General features: G+C 52.1%; 1 protein-coding gene across 1 annotated transcript in view; it reads left to right on the forward strand.

The window, feature by feature from the left end:
- SLC52A2 (solute carrier family 52 member 2) overlaps positions 1-17123 on the forward strand; it is a 50549-nt gene that overhangs the window by 14449 nt on the left and 18977 nt on the right. Inside the window, exon 3 of the mRNA XM_082259779.1 lies at positions 1100-1958. Within this exon, the coding sequence (XP_082115905.1) occupies positions 1100-1958 (859 nt within the window). The remainder of the gene's footprint in view (positions 1-1099; positions 1959-17123) is intronic.

Consider the following 17123-nt stretch of genomic DNA (forward strand, 5'->3'; position numbering starts at 1 on the left):
TTCTCTCTCCTTCCTTCCTCTCTACCCCCCCCCCACCCCCGGCTCCCTCCATCCCTTTCTCTCCTTGCTTTCCCCTTTCTTCCTCCTTCTCTTTTCTTCCTCCCCCTCCCCCCAACTTTTCTCTCCCTCCACTCTCTCACCCCCCTCCCTCCCCCCCTCTCCTCTCCTTTCTCACTCCTTCCTTCCCTCTTTCTCTCTTCCCCCCCCTCTCACATTTCTCACCCCTCTCCCTCCTTCCCTCTCTCCTCCCCCACCGTCTCCCTCCTTTTCCTCTCCTCCCCCTCTCACTCCTTTCTCTCTCTCTCCCCTTCTCTTTCTCCCCCCTCTCTCTTCCCCCCTTCCTGTCTCTCTCTCTCTCTCTCTCTCCCTCTCCCTCCCATCCTTCTCTCTCTCTCTCTCCCATCCCTCCCACCTCTATCCCTCTCTTTCCTGTCTCTCTCCATCCCCCATTTCTCCCCCCATTTCTCCTTTTCACCTTCTTTCTCCCCCCCCTTTTAACTTTCTTACCCCTCCACCCTCTTTCTCACCCCTCCCTATCTCTATCTCCCCCTTTTTCTCCCCCTCCCTCTTTCTCCCTTCTTCCCCTTTCCTCTCCCTTCTCTTTTCTTTCTCCTCCTCCCTCCCCCCTCTCTCTCTTCCCCCCTCTCTTCCTCTCTCCCCCCTCCTCTCTCTTTCTCCCATCCCTCTCTCTCTCTTTCTCTCTCCCCCTCTCTCTTTCTCCTCAACTGCTCCCTCTCTCTATCCCCACCCTCTCCTTCCCTCTCTCTCTCTCCCCCATCCCTTTCTCTCTCCCCCTCCCTCTCTCCCCCCCCCCTCTCTCTCTCCAACCCCCCTCTCTCTTACTCTCTCTCCCCCCTCCCTCCCTCTCTCTCTCTCTCTCTCTCTCTCTCTCTCTCCAACCCCCTCTCTCTCTCTCCCCCCCTCATCCCTCCCCCCCTTCCCCCTCTATCTCTTTCTCCCCCTGTTTTGTACATAGTATAGATCATACAGAGCACACCTTCTCCTTCCAGTGTACAATAGACATTCTTCTCCCCCCCATCCCCCATCCCTAGTATACAATGTACGTTCCCCTCTCACCTTCCTTCTCTCTCCTCCACAGGGTGGAACTTACCGGCTTACCTGACAGTGCTCATTGCTTTTGGGAACATCGGGCCTCTTGCAGTCACAGTGAGTCACCGCCTGTGCCCCCCAGGTCGGATATCGGAGCCCTGGCTAATTCGCTCCATCCATGTACTGAGTCTGCTGTCAGCGGGATTCCTGGCGGTGTTTTGGAACGGTCGGGTTGTGGTGGCCGGTGAGGAGCACAGCATGCCGTACCTTCTCCTGGCTTACCTCCTGGCTCTGGGCTGCTGTACCTCCAACGTCACCTTCTTACCCTTCATGTACAGCTTCCCCCAGCAGTATATACGCAGCTTCTTCATTGGCCAAGGGCTCAGCGCCCTCCTCCCCTGTATTCTGGCCCTGGGTCAGGGGGTGGGCCGACTCGAATGCAGGAACAACACCTTCGGCAATGCCAGCGAGCCACGTTATCTGGAGGAGAACTTCCCGGCCTCCTCCTACTTTTGGGGCCTCTTCGCATTTTTGGCGGTCTCCGCTATTGCCTTCATCATCTTGCCATTGTGGCGTAAAAGCAGTGAGAAGCAGCCTGAGCAGGAACTGGGAGCGGGGACGGTCCCTCAGGATGGTACAGACTCAGAAGATTCCTACCCCCTGCGGAACTCAGAGGACGGAAAGACAGAAGATTCCAGTAAAATGACCGAGCATCCATTCTGGACGCCCCGAAATATCTACCTGTTGGTGCTGCTCGGCTTGTCCAACGCATTGACCAATGGCGTGCTGCCATCTGTGCAGACCTACAGCTGCCTTCCCTATGGAGCCGACGCGTATCATTGGTCTGTGGTGCTGAGCAACATCGCCAACCCGGCAGCCTGCTTCATCGCCATGTGTGTCCTGTGCAGGTAAGTGACCACTTCCTTCCATCGATAGTCACTGCAGTCAGTTCCAGAATTTACAAAGCTGTCCAAACAATTTTCACATTACCGGTGTCCTCCCGCCCCCTCCCCTCCTCTCCTCTCCCCTCCCCTTTCTTCCTCTCCCCTACTCTCCCCTCCCCTCCTCTCCTCTCCTCTCCCCTCCCCTTTCTACCTCTCCCCTCCTCTCCTCTACCCCTCCCCTTTCTTCCTCTCCCCTCCCCACCTCTCCTCTCCCCTCCCCTCCTCTTGCCTCCCCACCTCTCCTCTCCCCTCTGCACTGTCACTGTACTAATGACACTGGCAGGGAAGGGAAAAGACTATGATATTGGGTCCTCTGGTGCCGACGCGTTTCGCATGTTGCTTCCTCAGGGCTTTGGAGACCACATAGTGCTTGTCTATGGGGAAAGAAACAACGTTGTTTACAATCCTATACAAACTCATTTTCAAAGTTCTGAGAACAAAAAGCATTGGAAAGGCAAGTAAACCCCCACCTGAATGAATGACCCACATACACACAAGATCTCCCTGGGTGGGTGCTGGGACCACAGAGGAGAAGCCTTGAAGACGGAACAACCAATTCTAACATAAAGACATGATTATAAATGTGTGTGTGTATATAACCCAAAAATGTATTTCTCTATCGCTCATTGACAGACGCAGCTTTATATCATCTTGACCATTGGGTTATGCTGCCCCCTACAGGAGTAGGAAACTAGGCAGGAAAAAGCTTTACCACGCCTATGGGGCAGTCCCTGCAGGAATAACCCCACACACCCTACTATAGATCTCAGTTTGTTTCTGACTAGTTTAGGAGTAGGACCGAGTTCCCTGCTGGTCTTAACTGTCTATTTTTGGGAACCTTTTTTTTATCTGGGTTGCAGGAGAAGATTGTCCAGTCCGGATACATTCGGACAATGCCACAGCCATGGCTTACATTGATCCTCAAGGGGGCACAAAAAGTGTCTTGGAGGCCCGGGAGGTGGCCTAGATCCTGGATTGGGGGGAAAAGTTTGTTCCAGCCCTCTCTGCTGTGCACATCCCAGGTGTAGAGAACTGGCAGGCGGACTACCTGAGTCGTCAAGTGTTGGATCAGGGGGAGTGGTCCCTACACCTGGAGGTGTTTCATCTCTTGTGTATCCGGTGGGGGACACCCAACGTCTACCTGTTTGCTTCTCGACTCAACAAGAAGGTTCAAACATTCGTAGCCAGGTCTCGGGATCCTCTGGCCGACGCCACAGACGCACTGGTGGCTTCTTGGAGTCATTATCAGCTGATTTATGCATTCCCACGCTCAAACTTCTACCGAGGTTTCTTCGCAGGGTAGAAGTGGAAGGTATTCTGGTGGCCCCAGATTGGCCTCGCCGGTCTTGGTACGCAGACCCGATAAAGTTGGTCACTGATGCTCCCTGGAGACTCCCTCTCAGGGAAGATCTGCTGTCTCAAGGACCGATCTTCCATCCTGCTTTACAGTCGCTGGCTTTAACGGCGTGGCTGTTGAAAGCCAGGTATTGAAGGACAGAGGTCTTTCTGATTCGGCGATTCCTACACTGCTGAAGGCCAGAAAATCTACCTCCAGGAAGATTTATCATCATACGTGGAAATCCTACATCTCATGGTGTAAATCTTTGAAGGTGCACTCTCGCTTGTTCTCGGTGGTTTTGGCTTTTCTTCAAAAAGGGGTTGAACAGCGATGGCCTTGGGCACTATCAAAGGCCAAGTGTCTGCTATGGCTGTGTTTTTCCAACTCCCCTTTAGCAACGCATGCCCTGATTTGCACTTTTCTTCAGGGGGTTTGCCACACAACTACTGAGAGTTTACCTGACAACTACTGAGTTGTTCATAAAATCAGATGCTCTCTTTGTCCTTACCTAAGGATCTCGTAAAGCATTGGCTGCATCTGCTGTGACCATATCCAGATGGATCAGGCAGACGGTGGTGGACTTATTCATTGAAGGGTCAGGTTTCTCCTTTCCCTGTGAAGGCGCATTCTACTAGAGCGCTGAGTGCTTCTTGGGCTTTTCGCCATCAGGCGTCAGTGATGCAAGTTTGCAAGGCGGTGACTTGGTCATCTGTGCATACGTTCACAAAATTCTACAAAGTTGATGTGTTGGCATCTTCTGGCCGCAGGGTTTTGCAGGCTGCTGTCTACAAGAGCATTTTTGTTCTCTTTGAGGGTGTGTGCTTTGTCTAGGTGAGCTCCAGTTGTTCCTGGTTGAGCTCCATGTTACCTGGTTGGCTACATTTAGCCTTGGGAAATTACCTTCTTCTTTGCGTTGTTTTCCCACCCCTCATGCAAATACTGCTTTGGGACGTCCCAATGGTCAAGAAGAATATGGAGCTGCGTCTGTCAATGAACAGTAGCGAAAACTGGATTTTTGACTTCCCGTAAAATCCTTTTTCTCTGAAGTTCATCGACAGACGCAGCACCCGCCCCTCTAATTATGAGTGGAATGGGGTTGTGGTCCTCTTTGATCTTTGACTGTAAGTCAAAAATCCAGTTTTCTCTATTGTTCATTGACAGATGCCGCTCCATATCTTCGACCACTGGGACGTCTCAAAGCAGTATTTGCATGAGGGGTGGGAAAACCACGCAGAAAAGAACGTAATTTTCCATGGTTAAATATAGCCAACCAGGAACAATGCTTGCAACAAAACTGAGAGCTATAGCAGAATGGGTGGGGTTATGCCTGCAGGGACTGCCCCATAGGCGTGGTAAAGCAGTATATTAGATGTAATCCATAGGTAATATAAATTTTTATTATAGAGATTATAGAGCTCCTCATCCCCCATACATACAGAGTAAGTTCCTACCCTTTGATAGTCAGTAGGTTTGGTTGTCCCGGTTTCCGGGGGGGGGGGGGGGGTAGATGTACCCTCCCAATAAATAGCCCCCCTCTGTTCAATGATCGGCGTGTCAAAAAAAAAAAAACATAATATAAACCCCAACTTTTTTGTATAATATAAAATATGATGTTACACCAAGTAAATAAATACCAAACATGTTACGCTTTAAAATTGCACACACCCGTGGAATGGCGCCAATCTACGGTACTTAACCACTTGCCGACCGCCGTAAGTACATATCCTGCGGCGGTCAGCCCCTCACAGACAAAGTGACGTACCGGTACGTTACTAGCCTGTGAGGCTCTGGGGAGCGAGCGCGCGCCGCCGGAGGCACGCTCCCGCGAGGTCACAGACCCCCCCACGCGTGTGTGAGAGCGGTGGACCCAATGTCCGCCGCTCACTCACGATCGTCCGTGACAGCGGGAGAAAGGCAGGCGGCTAATGTAAACAAGCCGCCTGTCATTCTCCCCTGTGTATGAATGATGATCATACGGTTCTACTATGTAGGATCATTGATCACTGTTCCTACACTTCAAGCCACAGCCAATCACAGTTAGAATCACGCCCCTAGGGACACACACAGCCCCTCCCTCTCAAATAAAGTTAACCCCTTCTCTACCAGTGTCATTTTACAATAACAGTGCATATATATAGCACTGATTATTGTAGTAATGTCACTGGTAACCCCAAAAGTGTCAAAAATGTCAGTCAAGGGTCCGATCTGTCCGCCGCAATGTCGCAGTCCCGCAAAAAAAATCACAGATCGCCGCCATTACTCGTTAAAAAAAAAAAACAACAAAAATGACAAAAATCTTTCCCTTGGTTAGTAAACGCGATAACTTTTGTGCAAACCAATCAAAATACGCTTTTTGCGATTTTGTTTTTTGGTTTTTTTTTTTTACCAAACATATGTAGCAGAAAACAAATTGGCCGAAAATGTTAAAAAATTTTGATTTTTACATTTTTTTGGTGGGAATTTCATATAAAAAAATGTGAAAAATATTGTTATTTTTGCAAAATTTACGCACTTTTTTTGTTTATAGCGCATGATCAAAAAATCGCACAGGTGATGAAATACCACCAAAAGAAAGCTCTGTTTGTGGGAAAAAAAGGACGTCAAATTCGTTTAGGTACAGCGTCGCACGACCGTGCAATTGTCCGTTAAAGTCAAGCAGTGCCGAATCACAAAATACCCCCTGGTCAGGAATAGGGTAAAATCTTCCGGGGCTTAAGTGGTTAAAACTCGCAATAGCCGACGCATTGAAGCTTTCTACAGGTTAAATGTTTAGAGTTACAGAGGAGGTCCAGGGCTAGAATTATTGCTCTCACTCTAACGATTGCGGTGATACCTCACATGGGTGGTGCGAACACCATTTATGTGGGCGTGACCTACATATGCGCTCACTACTGTGCACGGGGACGCACTTTTTTTTTTTTACCTTTTTTTTTTTTTATTACATTTTTTACAAACTAAACTTTTACCATTTTTTGATCACTTTTATTGCTATGACAGGGAATATAAACATCCCTTGTGATAACAATACAGCATGAGAGGTCCTCTTAATGGAGAGATCTGGAGTATAAAAGACCCCAAATCTCTCCTCTACCCTTTACTTCTGGACCGCCCACCGTATTTACGTTGCGACTTTGACATTAAATACCGGAGTTATGGCAGCAAATAGCAGCCATAACCCCGGTATTTTTTTTTACAGGGTGGATGGTCATATTTCACAATAAAGTTGTCCCAGCAGTAGATTTGCCGCGGGATTATTTTATGGGCGGTGGGAGGGGGGTGCGCCTCCCGCCGCTTCACTGGTTGTTTTTCCCGCTTACCGAAGCCGTCAGTAGCGGGGAAAACAATCTGATCCTTTCCCCTGATGGGCAAGCTGGCCCTCACTGCACTCTATGGTCTTGGAGGAACAGAGCGACATCATATGTCACTTCCTCCCAACGGCCCCTTTTTTTTTTTTTTTTTTTTTAAGCAAAAAATTACTTTTTTTTTTTTTTTTTGCTTTTTAGTGTAGATGTGAGGTGTGAGGTCTTTTTGACCCCAGATCTCACATTAAAGAGGACCTGTCCTGCTTATTTCTATTACAAGGGATGTTCCCGTTCCTTGTAATAGGAATAAAAGTGTTTTTACAGTGTAAAAATAAAAAGTGAAATAAATAAGAAATAAAAATGTAAAGCGCCCCCCCGAGTTTGTGTGCAGAAGCGAATGCATACACAAGTCCCGCCCACATATGTAAACGGTGTTCAAACCAACCAAGCGATCGGCGGTGTTTGGTCGCTCGGTTCTCAGTATAGAGGTGTCGGGGGACAGATGCATCCACCTAGGTGAGTATAAATGGGTGACCCATGCTTCTCTTTTAGTTTAGTCTTGTCTGTTTTGCAGACTTCTCTCCTTGAGCCCCTCCAAGAGATCCCTTGTCACTCTTTACGCGCAGTTCTGCTATTTTGAAAGCCATTACCTCGGCTCGCAGGATCTCGGAGTTGGCTGTTTCTTTCCTGCAAGGATCCTTCTCTGGTTCCTCACCAGGATGAGGTGGCATTGAGGTCTCGGTCTGCTTTATTTATTCCCCCTAAATCAGGAGATTGTGCTGCCATCTTTAGTCCTAATCTTAAGGAGAATTTGCTGCAGCCTTCAAATATCGTGGGAGATTTTGGCTTTTATCTGAAGTCTACAGGTTTGTTTGGACAGTCAGAGTCGGTGTTTGTCCTGCCTGAGGGTCCTCATAATGGCCAGGCTGCTTCTCATCCCACTATTTCTAGGTGGATTCACTAACTCATGGCCTATGGTACCAAGGACGAGGTTCCTCCATTCCACTGGGAGTGTCGGTGCTTCCTGGGCTCCTCGGCTTCCAGCTTCTCTCCATGTTTGTAAGGCTGCCATTGGGTCTTCTCTCTGTACGTTTACTAAGTTCTAGCGGTAGATGTTCCCCTCCTCCGAGGACGCCAGCTTGGGGTGAAAGGTTTTGCAGGTGGATTTATAATGGGGTTCCCCTCGGATCTGTTTTGGGGGGTGGTGGCCTTGTCGCTGTGTTGCCCACCCTTCATGTTCAGTCCTTTGGGATGTCCCAAGTAGTCATTCATTTTAAGTCCTTCGTGTCCTGTGATGGACACGTAAAAAATTAGGATTTTTCTTTTGTGGGAGTCCATCACAGGTCACAGAGACCCCACCCCCCTCTTCTATGACCTCATAGCTTGTTACAAGGTAAAGTGGAGCTGGGAGGGGTTATGCCTGGATGGGGGTTTTTGGGCAGTGAAGGTGGCAGCATAACCCGAGTAATAATGCTGCAGCCTTCAGATAAAAGCCAACATCTCCAACGATATTTGAAGGCTGCAGCATTATTACTCGGGTTATGCTGCCACCTTCAGGTGAATGAACACTGGCCAAAAACCCCCATCCAGGTATAACCCCTCCCAGCTCCGCTTTACCTTGTAACAAGCTATGAGGTCATAGAAGAGGGGGTGGGGTCTCTGTGACCTGTGATGGACTCCAACAAAAGAAAAATCCTAATTTTGTACTTGTCCATCACAGGACACGAAGGACTTAAAATGAATGACTACTTGGGACGTCCCAAAGGACTTAACATGAAGGGTGGGCAACCCAGTGACAAGACCACCACCCCCCAAAACAGATCAGAGGGGAACCCCATTATAAAGCCACCTGCAAGACCTTTCACCCCAAGCTGGCGTCCTAAGAGGAGGCGAACATCTACCGCAGGCATCACTAAATGGCGGACCGTGGTCCGGATCCGGACCCAGTTAATGTCTCATCCGGACCCCTGCGGTCCCACCCTTTAGAGTCGTTATGCCCACAGCCATCACCACTGCCATTCTCACAGACCTAACAGCTGGAGGCAGGACAGCTATAGACAGAGGGCGGGGGCTACTCAAGTTAACAAGCAGGTGATTGGTTGCAAGGATGCAGGGAGGTCATCGCACAAACATGCAATTCGGACCTCTGCTGGAAGAATATTTTACTGACTGGACCTTTGTAAATTTTAATTAAATACCCCTGATCTACCAGTAGAACTTAGTAAACGTACAGAGAAGACCCAATGGCAGCCTTACAAACATGGAGAGAAGCTGGAAGCCGAGGAGCCCAGGAAGCACCGACACTCCCAGTGGAATGGAGGAACCTCGTCCTTGGTACCATAGGCCTGAGAAATGAGCCAATGAATCCACCTAGAAATAGTGGGATGAGAAGCAGCCTGGCCATTATGAGGACCCTCAGGCAGGACAAACAGGGACTCTGACTGTCCAAACAAACCTTTAGACTTCAAATATCGTTGGAGATGTTGGCTTTTATCTCAAGGCTAAAGGTTTGTTTGGACAGTCAGAGTCCCTGTTTGTCCTGCCTGAGGGTCCTCATAATGGCCAGGCTGCTTCTCATCCCACTATTTCTAGGTGGATTCATTGGCTCCTTTCTCAGGCCTATGGTACCAAGGATGAGGTTCCTCCATTCCACTGGGAGCGTCGGTGCTTCCTGGGCTCCTCGGCTTCCAGCTTCTCTCCATGTTTGTAAGGCTGCCATTGGGTCTTCTCTCTGTGCGTTTACTAAGTTCTACCGGTAGATGTTCCCCTCCTCCGAGGACGCCAGCTTGGGGTGAAAGGTCTTGCAGGTGGCTTTATAATGGGGTTCCCCTCGGATCTGTTTTTGGGGGTGGTGGCCCCCTTGTCGCTGTGTTGCCCACCCTTCATATTCAGTCCTTTGGGGCGTCCCAAGTAGTCATTCATTTTAAGTCCTTCGTGTCCTGTGATGGACGAGTTAGGATTTTTCTTTTGTTGGAGTCATCACAGGTCACAGAGACCCCACCCCCTCTTCTATGACCTCATAGCTTGTTACAATGTAAAGCGGAGCTGGGAGGGGTTATGGGAGGGGTTATGCCTGGATGGGGGTTTTTGGGCAGTAAAGGTGGCAGCATAACCCGAGTAATGATGAGTATAAAGTCCTCTGTGTCCTGCGCTGGATTTCACTGGCAAATCAAAAATCCTAATAAGATACGCCCGCTATAAATAACTGAATTCTATTGGATTTCTACCAGACTATGAGGGGGAGGGGCAGCACTAGGAGCCAATCAGGTGCCAACACGGAACCTGCTGGCGGGAGGGGAGCAGAGAGATGACTTCATCATCAGTCTGTTGCTGCTTTTTCACCGTCCAATCAGAGGGCAGGGAGGTGACCAGGGTACGTTCCTCCAGTCCAATAGGGGAAGGTCAGGTCGCCGGCCCGATGGCACTGCTGGCAGAGCTGTGTAAATCGTAGGACTGGATTCCATCTGTGTGTCTGGAGTTCACCTTTAAATATAACAGAGCTGTGGGGGTGACACTAAAAATTGGGGCCATGTATGGGACCCCACCATCCCCCATTCACAGCCCCCCCCCCCCGCCACGGTTGTATCATCATAACATTGACTTTCCCTCTGAAGTTGAGTTTTCTATGATTGTCAGTGATCTCCGGCTGTGTGAATCTATAAATGGCCCCTAGGTGGGGCCCTTGGTGGGTCATGGAGACTTTAGGATGGAAGTCTCGGGGGGGGGGGGGGGGTGACATGTGATGTTGTTGTGTTGTGAATAGTTGGAGACCCCCTGGGGGTGTCGGGACCCTCATCACTGACAGAACACTTGTGGATTCATGGAGGGACCCCTGAGGGTGGGCCGCTCCCCGTGTGACCCCCCCATGTTTATACATTCCACCGACCTTGTGATCATCACACAGAGGACCTCTTCCCGAGCCCCCCCACCCCCACCCCATAATGACTTCCATTGTCTGCTGGAGGAAGCTGAATATAGAAGTGAGGAACCTCCGAACATCCAGCCTGAGCGATCCTCCGCTCTACAGACCACTGCCCCCCCCCCCCCATCTCAGGGTTATATACAGACCACTGCCCCCCCCCATCTCAGGGTTATATACAGACCACTGCCCCCCCCATCTCAGGGTTATATACAGACCACTGCCCCCCCCCCCATCTCAGGGTTATATACAGACCACTGCCCCCCCCATCTCAGGGTTATATACAGACCACTGCCCCCCCCCCATCTCAGGGTTATATACAGACCACTGCCCCCCCCCCCATCTCAGGGTTATATACAGACCACTGCCCCCCCATCTCAGGGTTATATACAGACCACTGCCCCCCCCCCATCTCAGGGTTATATACAGATCACTGCCCCCCCATCTCAGGGTTATATACAGACCACTGCCCCCCCATCTCAGGGTTATATACAGATCACTGCCCCCCCCCCCCATCTCAGGGTTATATACAGATCACTGCCCCCCCCCCCCCATCTCAGGGTTATATACAGACCACTGCCCCCCCCCCATCTCAGGGTTATATACAGATCACTGCCCCCCCATCTCAGGGTTATATACAGACCACTGCCCCCCCATCTCAGGGTTATATACAGATCACTGCCCCCCCCCCCATCTCAGGGTTATATACAGATCACTGCCCCCCCATCTCAGGGTTATATACAGACCACTGCCCCCCCCCCATCTCAGGGTTATATACAGATCACTGCCCCCCCCCCCCATCTCAGGGTTATATACAGATCACTGCCCCCCCCCCATCTCAGGGTTATATACAGACCACTGCCCCCCCCATCTCAGGGTTATATACAGACCACTGCCCCCCCCCCCATCTCAGGGTTATATACAGATCACTGCCCCCCCCCCCCATCCCAGGGTTATATACAGACCACTGCCCCCCCCCCATCTCAGGGTTATATACAGATCACTGCCCCCCCCATCTCAGGGTTATATACAGACCACTGCCCCCCCCCCCCCATCTCAGGGTTATATACAGACCACTGCCCCCCCCCCCCATCTCAGGGTTATATACAGATCACTGCCTCCCCCCCCATCTCAGGGTTATATACAGATCACTGCCCCCCCCCCCATCTCAGAGTTATATACAGACCACTGCCCCCCCCCATCTCAGGGTTATATACAGATCACTGCCCCCCCCCATCTCAGGGTTATATACAGACCACTGCCCCCCCCATCTCAGGGTTATATACAGATCACTGCCTCCCCCCCCATCTCAGGGTTATATACAGATCACTGCCCCCCCCATCTCAGGGTTATATACAGATCACTGCTGTGCCCCCCCCCATCTCAGGGTTATATACAGATCACTGCCCCCCCTCCATCTCAGGGTTATATACAGATCACTGCCCCCCCCCCCCACCTCGGGGGTTATATACAGATCACTGCCCCCCCCCCCCCCATCTCAGGGTTATATACAGACCACTACCCCCCCCCCCCCATCTCAGGGTTATATACAGACCACTGCCCCCCCCCCCCATCTCAGGGTTATATACAGATCACTGCCCCCCCATCTCAGGGTTATATACAGATCACTGCCCCCCCCCCCCCATCTCAGGGTTATATACAGATCACTGCCCCCCCCCCATCTCAGGGTTATATACAGACCACTGCCCCCCCCCATCTCAGGGTTATATACAGATCACTGCCCCCCCCCCATCTCAGGGTTATATACAGACCACTGCTGTGCCCCCCCCATCTCAGGGTTATACACAGACCACTGCTGCGCCCCCCCCCCCATCTCAGGGTTATATACAGACCACTGCCCCCCCCCCCCATCTCAGGGTTATATACAGACCACTGCCCCCCCCCATCTCAGGGTTATATACAGACCACTGCTGTGCCCCCCCCCCCATCTCAGGGTTATATACAGATCACTGCTGCGCCCCCCCCCCATCTCAGGGTTATATACTGACCACTGCCCCCCCATCTCAGGGTTATATACAGATCACTGCCCTCCCCTCCCCCATCTCAGGGTTATATACAGACCACTGCCCCCCCCCCACCTCAGGGTTATATACAGATCACTGCTGCGCCCCCCCATCTCAGGGTTATATACAGACCACTGCCCCCCCATCTCAGGATTATACACAGATCACTGCTCCCCCCCCCCATCTCAGGGTTATATACAGACCACTGCCCCCCCCCATCTAAGGGTTATATACGGATCACTGCCCCCCCCCCACCTCAGGGTTATATACAGACCACTGCCCCCCCCCCCATCTCAGGGTTATATACTGACCACTGCCCCCCCATCTCAGGGTTATATACAGATCACTGCCCTCCCCTCCCCCATCTCAGGGTTATATACAGACCACTGCCCCCCCCCCACCTCAGGGTTATATACAGATCACTGCTGCGCCCCCCCATCTCAGGGTTATATACAGACCACTGCCCCCCCATCTCAGGATTATACACAGATCACTGCCCCCCCCCCCCATCTCAGGGTTATATACAGATCACTGCCCTCCCCTCCCCCATCTCAGGGTTATATACAGATCACTGCCCCCCCCCCACCTCAGGGTTATATACAGACCACTGCCCCCCCCCCACCTCAGGGTTATATACAGATCACTGCTGCGCCCCCCCATCTCAGGGTTATATACAGACCACTGCCCCCCCCCCCCCCCATCTCAGGGTTATATACAGACCACTGCCCCCCCATCTCAGGATTATACACAGATCACTGCTCCCCCCCCCCCCCGTCTCAGGGTTATATACAGACCACTGCCCCCCCCCATCTCAGGGTTATATACAGACCACTGCCCCCCCATCTCAGGATTATACACAGATCACTGCTCCCCCCCCCCCGTCTCAGGGTTATATACAGACCACTGCCCCCCCCCATCTAAGGGTTATATACAGATCACTGCCCCCCCCCCCCATCTCAGGGTTACATACAGATCACTGCCCCCCCCCCCATCTAAGGGTTATATACAGATCACTGCCCCCCCCCCCATCTCAGGGTTATATACAGATCACTGCCCCCCCCCCCATCTCAGAGTTATATACAGATCACTGCCCCCCCCCTCCATCTCAGGGTTATATACAGATCACTGCCACCCCCCCATCTCAGGGTTATATACAGATCACTGCCCCCCCCCCCATCTCAGAGTTATATACAGATCACTGCCCCCCCCCTCCATCTCAGGGTTATATACAGATCACTGCCCCCCCCCCCCCATCTCAGGGTTATATACAGACCACAGCCACCCCCCCATCTCAGGGTTATATACAGATCACTGCCCCCCCCCCCCATCTCAGGGTTATATACAGACCACTGCTGTGCCCCCCCCCCCATCTCAGGGTTATATACAGATCACTGCTGTGCCCCCCCATCTCAGGGTTATATACAGACCACTGCCCCCCCCCCCCCATCTCAGGGTTATATACAGATCACTGCGCCCCCCCCCCCCATCTCAGGGTTATATACAGATCACTGCACCCCCCTCCCCCATCTCAGGGTTATATACAGATCACTGCCCCCCCCCCCATCTCAGGGTTATATACAGACCACTGCCCCCCCCCCCCCCATCTCAGGGTTATATACAGACCACTGCCCCCCCATCTCAGGATTATACACAGATCACTGCTCCCCCCCCCCGTCTCAGGGTTATATACAGACCACTGCCCCCCCCCCATCTCAGGGTTATATACAGACCACTGCCCCCCCATCTCAGGATTATACACAGATCACTGCTCCCCCCCCCGTCTCAGGGTTATATACAGACCACTGCCCCCCCCCATCTAAGGGTTATATACAGATCACTGCCCCCCCCCCCCATCTCAGGGTTACATACAGATCACTGCCCCCCCCCCCATCTAAGGGTTATATACAGATCACTGCCCCCCCCCCCCCATCTCAGGGTTATATACAGATCACTGCCCCCCCCCCATCTCAGAGTTATATACAGATCACTGCCCCCCCCCTCCATCTCAGGGTTATATACAGATCACTGCCCCCCCCCCATCTCAGAGTTATATACAGACCACAGCCACCCCCCCATCTCAGGGTTATATACAGACCACTGCCCCCCCCCCCCATCTCAGGGTTATATACAGACCACAGCCACCCCCCCATCTCAGGGTTATATACAGATCACTGCCCCCCCCCCCCATCTCAGGGTTATATACAGACCACTGCTGTGCCCCCCCCCCCCATCTCAGGGTTATATACAGATCACTGCTGTGCCCCCCCATCTCAGGGTTATATACAGACCACTGCCCCCCCCCCCCATCTCAGGGTTATATACAGACCACTGCCCCCCCCCCCCATCTCAGGGTTATATACAGATCACTGCCCCCCCCATCTCAGGGTTATATACAGATCACTGCGCCCCCCCCCCCCCATCTCAGGGTTATATACAGATCACTGCGCCCTCCCCCCATCTCAGGGTTATATACAGATCACTGCCCCCCCCCCCCATCTCAGGGTTATATACAGATCACTGCTGTGCCCCCCCCCCCATCTCAGGGTTATATACAGATCACTGCTGTGCCCCCCCATCTCAGGATTATATACAGATCACTGCTGTGCCCCCCCCATCTCAGGGTATATACAGATCACTGCTGTGCCCCCCCCCCCATCTCAGGGTTATATACAGATCACTGCTGTGCCCCCCCTCCCATCTCAGGGTTATATACAGATCACTGCTGTGCCCCCCCATCTCAGGGTTATATACAGACCACTGCCCCCCCCCCCCATCTCAGGGTTAAATACAGACCACTGCCCCCCCCCCATCTCAGGGTTATATACAGACCACTGCCCCCCCCCCATCTCAGGGTTATATACAATTCAGTGCTGTGCCCCCCCCCATCTAATTTCTCTCGCTCTGACGATCGCGGCGATACCTCACATGAGTGGTGTGATCACTGTTCACATATGTGGGCGGGACCTATGTGTGCGTTCGCTTCTACACGAGGGGAGGGGGCGCTTTAAAAAAAAAAAAAGTGTTATTATTTACTTTATTTTTTTTTACACTTTCTCTTCCTTTTTTTATCACTTTTATTTTTATCAGAGGAAATGTAAACATCCCTTGTGATAGAAATCGGGGTGACCGGTCCTCTGTATGGGGGGGGGGGGGGTGTACAGGAGCACCGATCTCTGGAAACAAAAAAAAAATGGCGGTGTTTACATCTGCCAGAACCGGAAGTGATGTCATGATGATGTTTCTGACCTCCCAGGATCATAGAGATGGCTGGAGACCATCCAGTCCACTGTCAGCTCTATGGTATCCCGACACGCCTCCGGATCAGATCCCGGGCTCCCCCCCTCCGATGGCATGGGAGAGCCTGGAGAGGCATCGCTGGGGGGTGGAAGGGGAGGGACGCCCCTCTCTCTACATGTAAAACCAATCCATAAAGACATGGATGAGTGAGTTTGGGGTGGAAGAACATGACTGGCCTGCACCTCAACCTGATAAAAAACCTCAGGGACAGGGGCGTTGCTAGGTGGGAAAAAGACCAGGGGCTTCAGCCCGAAGATAAATTTGATAACCCCCGCCCACATTTTAAAGTAAGCCCCGCCCAAGCTCCTCCCATATTTAAAAGTAAGTACCGCCCAAGCTCCACCCAATGGTCCCCTCAGTCAAGGGTCAGTCAAGGGGTGGTATGGAGAGGAGTACAGGGGGTGAGAAATTGGGTGGTATGGAGAAGAGAAAAGTAAAGGGGGTCAGTCATGTGGTGGTATGGAGAGGAGTACAGGAGGTCAGTCATGGGGTGGTATGGAGAGGAGAGGAGTACAGGGAGTCAGACATGGGGTGGTATGGAGAGGAGTACAGGGGGTCAGACATGGGGTGGTATGGAGAGGAGTACAGGGGGTCAGACATGGGGTGGTATGGAGAGGAGTACAGGGGGTCAGACATGGGGTGGTATGGAGAGGAGTACAGGAGGTCAGTCATGGGGTAGTATGGAGAGGAGAGGAGTACAGGGGGTCAGACATGGGGTGGTATGGAGAGGAGTACAGGGGGTCAGACATGGGGTGGTATGGAGAGGAGTACAGGGGGTCAGACATGGGGTGATATGGAGAGGAGTACAGGAGGTCAGTCATGGGGTAGTATGGAGAGGAGAGGAGTACAGGGGGTCAGACATGGGGTGGTATGGAGAGGAGTACAGGGGGTCAGACATGGGGTGGTATGGAGAGGAGTACAGGGGGTCAGACATGGGGTGATATGGAGAGGAGTACAGGAGGTCAGTCATGGGGTAGTATGGAGAGGAGAGGAGTACAGGGGGTCAGACATGGGGTGGTATGGAGAGGAGTACAGGGGGTAAGACATGGGTTGGTATGGAGAGGAGTACAGGGGGTCAGACATGGGGTGGTATGGAGAGGAGAGGAGTACAGGGGGGTCAGTCATGGGGTGGTATGGAGAGGAGAGGAGTACAGGGGGGTCAGACATGGGGTGGTATGGAGAGGAGAGGAGTACAGGGGGGTCAGTCATGGGGTGGTATGGAGAGGAGAGGAGTACAGGGGGGTCAGA

The sequence above is a fragment of the Pelophylax lessonae genome (assembly GCF_965119305.1).
Source record: "Pelophylax lessonae genome assembly, chromosome: 5".
Taxonomy (NCBI): domain Eukaryota; kingdom Metazoa; phylum Chordata; class Amphibia; order Anura; family Ranidae; genus Pelophylax; species Pelophylax lessonae.